Here is a 7,516-nt window from a genome sequence, read left to right as displayed (position 1 = left end):
TTGTAACAAGTTTTGTCCTTGTGCGGTGATACCATGGGATTGTAATAAGTTTTGTCATTGTTCGGTGATGCCATGGGTTGTAATAAGTTTTGTCCTTGTGTGGTGATGCCATGGATTTGTAACAAGTTTTGTCCTTGTGCGGTGATACCATGGGGTTGTAATAAGTTTTGTCATTGTGCGGTGATGCCATGGGTTGTAATGGGTTTTGTCCTTTTGCGCTGATACCATGGGTTGAATAAAGTTTTGTCATTGTGCGGTGATACCATGGGGTTGTATTACATTTTGTCCTTGTGCATTGATGCAAGGGGTTGTATTACATTTTGTCCTAGTGCAGTGATGCAAGGGGTTGTGATAAGTTTTCTCCTTGTGCGGTGATACAAGGGGTTGCATTAAGTTTAGTCCTTGTGCGGTAATGCAAGGGGTTGTAATACGTTTTGTCCTTATGCGGCGACGCCATGGTTTGTATTAAGTTTTGTCCTTGTGCGGTAATGGAAGGGGTTGTTATTAGTTTTGTCCTGGTGCGGTGATGCCATGAGGTTGTATTAAGTTTTTCCTTGTGTAGTGATGCCATGGGTTGTATAACGTTTTGTCATTGTGCGATGATGCCATGGGGTTGTAATAAGTATTGGCGTTGTGCGCTGATGCCATGGGTTGTATAAAGTTTTGTCGTTGTACGGTGATACCAGGGGGTTGTAATAAGTTTTGTCCTCGTGCGGTGATACCATAGGGTTGTAATACGTTTTGCCCTTGTGCGGTGATACCATGGGGTTGTAACAAGTTTCGCATTGTGCGGCGATGCCATGGGTTGTAATAAGTTTTTTCCTTGTGCGGTTATGCCATGGGTTTGTAACAGGTTTTGTCCTTGTGTGCTGATGCCATGTGTTGTATTAAGTTTTGTCCTTGTGCGGTGATGCAAAGAGTTGTTATTAGTTTTGTCCTTGTGCGGCGACGCCATGAGGCTGTAATAAGTTTTGTCCTTGTGCGGTGATACCATGGGGTTGTATAAAGTTTTGTCGTTGTACGGTGATACACGGGGTTTGTAATAAGTTTTGTCCTTGTGCGGTGATACCATGGGGTTGTATAGAGTTTTGTCGTTGTACGGTGATTCACGGGGTTTGTAATAAGTTTTGTCCTTGTGCGGTGATGCAAAGAGTTGTTATTAGTTTTGTCCTTGTGCGGCGACGCCATGAGGCTGTAATAAGTTTTGTCCTCGTGCGGTGATACCATGGGGTTGTATAATACCATGAGTTTGTTATAAGTTTTGTCCTTTTGCGGTGATACCATGGGGTTGGAATAAGTTTTGTCCTTGTGCGGGGATACCATGGGGTTGTATAAAGTTTTGTCGTTGTACGGTGATACCATGGGGTTGTAACAAGTTTTGTCCTTGTGTGGTGATACCATGAGTTTGTTATAAGTTTTGTCCTTTTGCGGTGATACCATGGGGTTGGAATAAGTTTTGTCCTTGTGCGGTGATACCATGGGGTTGTAATAAGTTTTGTCCTTGTGCGGTGATACCATGGGGTTGTTTTCATTGATATAATACCACACCTTTTATCAGCCACCTTGGTTGCCTTCAACAAATTTCAATGTCTTTGTACCCTATTCTTCTTATCAATTATTTAATGTCTGTCTCGATATATCATCACCCACTTTTATAACTAAAACAAAATGTGTTTCGGTAACTGACGGGTGTATAACGAGATGCCACTGTTTAAAAATATATATCCATTATCACCGTTACAGAACTGACCTGCTATATCACACTGCATTATCAGATGTTGCTACTGATGTGACAATATCGATACTCCAAGGTCACTTTCTCTCTCTGCACAGCAAAGGTGAGCGTAACCCCACTAATATCGAGAATGCTGATGTGAGGTCCTCCTGCCAAATCGTGGATTTTCGTTGGAGAAACCAAATAAGATCTGCTGGTTCCATTTCTAGACTTGGGATCTCTGTCTTTTCTCTCCTACCTACCACCTCTTTCGTTTCTGTAGCATTGTCCTTGGCACATCAGGTTAGCCCAATGTCAGAAGGATGATCTAGGGGAACGTCATGCTATAGAGTAGAAAATGACAGCAAGATGACACTTGAAGTGTTCCAATTATGGACTTAGTCTACACTTATTGGGAGACAAAACTATGAACAAAAAAATATAATCCTTCATAAATATATCGATTTACATAGTACATAAACTAATACTTCGAAGAGAAATTTGTAGATAATTTCTCAATAATGCATCTGAAGACATTCCATCGAATGCATGATCGTTTTTATCGTGCATTTTCCTTCTTCTTTATTTAAATTGTTCATATATAAACATGCTATGAAGTCAGTTAAACAAATTTTATAAAAATAAAAGTATTGACATAAATTTTCGTGTCAATTTCGAGTTATTGTGTATTCACAGTGTATTATAGTTTCTTTATTACTTTACATCTCAGTGAGGTTTGTTTTTGAATTTTAATTTATCTTGTTGATTGGAGGATTTCATGTGTAAGTATATGCAAGTGATGAATATTCATGAACGTATTTAAATTTTATTTTAATGTGGATAATAATTATATTTTACCGATTTTGGTTCTCCGCATCTCATCATCATAATATAAATAAATTATATTTCAACGTCATATTGAACATGTTGTTATTTTTGCATCTTCAATGTTATGACTATAATGGCTTTCTCTATGCTATCCCTTTCTATACATACAAATATCTGATCAAGTTTTTGCATATTTGTATGATTTTAAAAACTTGTTTTTGAAATTATGTATTATCATACATACATAAGAAGGGAAAACAAAAACAAATTATATGACAACAATATCATATATACGTGTATGGTGTATATATATGGAATATGTGTAGTGATACATTGCTTTGAATGGCTAGACATGATTGGCTTTTATTGTGACGTAATAATGATGACATTGAACATGACGTCATAAGCCTTCTGGAAAAAAATCCCACCTTAGCTCAAATTGTAGATATCACAATATTTCTCATACTACGCTTTCGTTATAATTCCCATTTTCTGCCAATGCTGTCTTCATTCAGTGTTGTAGGATACAAATAATGATAATATTTTCACAATCAACGTTTAAAACTTAATTTCGTATGCATGTACTCACATCATAATTAGACTTGTGACTGCAGATGGTGGGATTTTGAAACAAAAATATGTATAAAAGAGATCAAAAGTTAGCCTCAACTTACAACGACACAATCTTAACTCAAAATTTGTTAGAGAAGATCACAAAAGTTAACTGGGGGCATCACAGAACAAAATTTTGAAATATTGTATTCACGTACTACTTTCTTTTTCATTTCATCTCCAGGAATCTCATTTGCATATTCTGAAGAAAAAAACATTGTTCGATTTTCAGAGGGAAATTTAAAAAAATGGGAACTGAGGGCATCACAGAACAAATTTATGAAATATTCTATTCTTATGTAATACTTTCTTTTTCATTTTGTCTCCAGGAATCTCATTTGCATATTCTTAAGAAAAAAAAATCGTTCGATTTTCAAAATGAAATTAAGCACTTTCCGAAATACCAATTTTGTTTATTGTTGTGAAAGACGATCTTCTCTTCTATCAATGTTTCCATCACAAACAAATGTGCAGGATATCAAATAAATATTTAATTTTCAAGATGTTGATCTATTATTTAAAGGGAGTATTAAATTGAACCGTAGAAATAATAAAACAAATTCATGATGTATCTTTTCTAATTGATAATAAAATCTTTTTCGAATGCCACAGATTGCTCTATGACTTGATTCCCTTCTGTCTCGTCAATATATAAAACAAAATGTAATTTTACAAATCTTTTATATGTAATTCGATCTTAATCGTTATGTATAAAATGTATGAAATAGTTCAAAAATGAAAAAAAAGATGTCAAAGAAACGATTTCTGATCTATCCCAAACTCTCGGTTCGAAAAAGCATGAAAAACCCATCAGAACAAAAAAAAAGAGGGATCTTATTTCGTATCATTTATATATATATATATACATCTAACGTTGAATATATTATTATATCAATATTTTTAATTGTTCCTCATTTTGGAAATGAATAGAAAATATTAAAAGTGCATTATGAGGCTGCGTTTCGTCTATCATATATTTATTAACAATAATTATTGCATGGCTTCTGAAGAAAAAGACACCACTGCAATTATTTTTCGTTTTCCCTCGCCTCCTCGTGGCGGTATTGGCACGAAGCCATCGTCCCGTCGGTTACTCTATCTCGCTTTCTGAAACATCACTTTCACACCTCTTCACATTCGGCAGCTCTGGAGGTCAAACTGACCTATCTCGCTGACCACGTGAACGCCACATGAACCGGCGATAACCTTTATGTTGCCCTGTCGTTTTGTACGTGGCCCCATCTTTCCTTTTGTCCAAGACCAACATCAGCTGAGAACCAGAGAACTCAGATTAAAGTGGGCGTGGTCGATGGCAGTGACGTAAATGGGTTCTTGTTGATAAACTGATATGCTTTGATACCAATCAGTCAATGAGCGGAAAAAAATAGAAGAAAAAAGAGGAGCAGAATAAAAAAAGAAAAGAATATAGCACCAATGACTTTTACAAATGAGTAATTGATAACAGGAACGACAGGTTGGTCTTGACTCTCTCTATTTTGTTTGGCGATATTCCTAAGATAATGTCATGTGGCTTCGCACGATCCTCTTCTACATAATATATGACTCTGCCGGCTAGCGGTGCGCAACTACTAGCTAAGAGGGCATCTTTGGAACTCTATTTCCTTGCTTTTTTCGTGGATTTTGTTTCTAGAAGTGATTTTGGAATTTTATTCAGTTTGCTATTCTTTTGGTATCATTTGAAATGGATTGATGACACGTTATTTTCTATCTATAAGTGAAATGTCGTAGAACCTCTTGTGTTTTATAACCGGATTTATTTCCTTGAAGAAGAGTGTTACAAATTATGTGCCACACTCGACGGCTAAATGGTACACGAAACGAAAGAATATACTACAACTTCAAAAATGCACGGCTTCAAACTCCCACAGGTCCAATATTATCAGCCAACATCAGGTAAGTTATATATACGATATATATCGCCTGATGAACAAGGATGCGTGAAGAACGTAACTCTGGTGCTCTATCTGTAGTACGTACACACCTCTTGTTAGTTAGGATAATATCATTAACACGGCCCCTGTCACATCATATTGGTCTTTTGAGATTTATTTTACCAAATTTTATTACTCTTTGAGCAAATAATAGTCTCTTATATCTAATCAATTAAACAATGTCTAATTACATCATATTAAGTCATTTCACTTTTGTCATAATAGTCTCTTACATCTAATCAAGTAAACAGTGTCTAATTACATGATATTACGTAAAAACATTTTTGTCATTAACACTTTACACACAACCAGTGCCCAACATATGACTTGTAGTCATTTGCTCTTAATTTGTTTAAATTTATAATAGAGTCCTGAAGTTTGAATGTGTCATTACGCGTGCTATAATTATAATCTTAACAAGGCTGTATAATATCAGCAAGTATATAAGTAACCTTCTTTACAATATTCCACTGGAATTTAGAATATTGTTGCATGATAAGATTTTTTTCCTAAGAAAACAGCATTTGTCCGAAGTGGAGGAAAATTGTATTTCCAACCGGTACTTTTTACATATATTAATATGATTTATCAATAAAACGGTTTAATAGCAAATGGTGTTTATATTATGTTATGATTTTGTTTCGAAACAATATATTAAAATAAAAATTTGCAACGTTGAACAGTTTCTTATCAAATGATGTGCTTATATTTTCTTTTATCACAATTTAAATCTTTTAATACAAAACTGAAAAATGATCTAATGATAATAACTATCAAGTATATTCCTGATGCTAATGCAATTTATTTAAGTTTATAAAAGAACCTACGGACACACGAAAAATATTTTGAACAGAATTAAACGGCATGCACTATTTCATTTGCAATATTTTTGAAAAGGACCCATATATACATTTATGACCTAACTATAACTAGTTTCTTCATTGATACAAATATAGAATAGTCACATTGTATCCATGGTATAATCTTCTTAATATTTTAAAATACTTAACATTTTCATGAATTAAATTGTTTGAAATATGAGTTGTACTTTTTCCTTCATAAGATAATAATACTGACAAATTGTCATAGTTGGAATGTTTTTAATTATGAATACTTTACTAAATCTACATGAAAAATTGTTTTAATGGAAAAAAAGAGCAACTAATGTTCACAAGAGGAAATAAAAATAGTACATTACACATATTTCATTCAGTGAAGAACTCATATAACTCCCATCGAATTTCAAGTTGATTCAGTGTAATTTTTCAAAAACAAAATTCTGTTGAACGCAAAAATGTTGTCATTACTTAAACAATATCAGTAGACATGTTATTCTATGCCTATATGATATTACTATGCTTGCAAAAGCGTCATTTAAAGATTTCACTTATTTCCAAAGAATATCATCATTTCAACTTATTGAAAAATAAGAAGAGATCGGATTATTAAAATCGTTAAATATTTATCATTTCATTTCTCAATGATGCTTGTAGAATATAATGCACGCCAAGTTATGTTAAGATATGACTATTGAATATCCTTTTAATGAGGTGTAGCTTGTGGATATCAATTAAAATCTAGTGAAACCGATGAACAAAGGAATAAGCAAGGACAATGTCATTAAACACTTATTTGAGTTCAGGTTACTTAATTTGTATAGCGTCTATACATTTTCAGCTTTGCTATACAAGTAACTGTTCGTTTTTGTCTTCATCATGATCATACATAATTTCATCACCTACATAAATCGTCTAAGGTCATTCAAATCCAATTTTTATTCTTTACTTTGTATGACATCTTATATTTATTATCTCTGCTCTTCCTTGCTTAATGTTGAAGTAATGATTTAGAAGAACAGAAACTGGCCCTTAAGAAGGACAATTAACGCATTACCTCATTGCTTCAAAACTATATCCATTAATTTTGCATGTGTCAACGGTTTGATTTTTACCACATTTTATTCAAATACCTACATAATTATTATTGAAGTATGCATCTTTTAATCTAAAAAGGGGAAATTATTCAAAAAGTATTTGTACAAATAATATTGGCCGCACTGTCGCTTCTACAAGTTTTCTTATATATGATTTAATAGGAGTCTATATCTATAAAACTGTATATGCTCTTTGATGCAATTTTTCCAAAGTAAACAAAGGCAGATACATTTTGTTGAAGTTACTATAGTTCGTTCTTATTCAAATAGTTTATATATGCACATTTTTTATGTGGTGATTAATTAACTTAAACGTTTAATGCAATAGTGTAAAAGAGTATAGCTCAATACCTTGTTAAATGGAAATCTTAGACAATATATGATATTTTTTTTACTAAATTATTGTAAATGATAAGTATTCAAATATAACATTTTTCTAAACCATTGAATCATGGATACTGATCAAAATGTTGATAC

At 33.3% G+C, this 7,516-nt stretch overlaps 1 protein-coding gene across 2 annotated transcripts in view; it reads left to right on the top strand.

Annotated features, from left to right (window-relative positions):
- LOC110448360 (protein lin-28 homolog) overlaps window positions 1-7,516 on the top strand; it is a 70,672-nt gene that overhangs the window by 14,499 nt on the left and 48,657 nt on the right. The window contains exon 1 of one of the 2 annotated variants that reach the window (XM_021494545.1): window positions 4,962-5,068. The exons of the other annotated variant lie outside the window; for it this stretch is intronic. Within the exon in view, the coding sequence (XP_021350220.1) occupies window positions 4,981-5,068 (88 nt within the window). The 5' untranslated portion in view covers window positions 4,962-4,980. Of the gene's footprint in view, window positions 1-4,961; window positions 5,069-7,516 lie in introns of those variants that run through there. 2 annotated transcript variants of the gene reach the window in all.

This window comes from Mizuhopecten yessoensis, unplaced genomic scaffold (assembly GCF_002113885.1).
Source record: "Mizuhopecten yessoensis strain PY_sf001 unplaced genomic scaffold, ASM211388v2 scaffold4025, whole genome shotgun sequence".
Lineage (NCBI taxonomy): Eukaryota > Metazoa > Mollusca > Bivalvia > Pectinida > Pectinidae > Mizuhopecten > Mizuhopecten yessoensis.
This window is presented reverse-complemented; position numbering and strand designations above follow the sequence as displayed.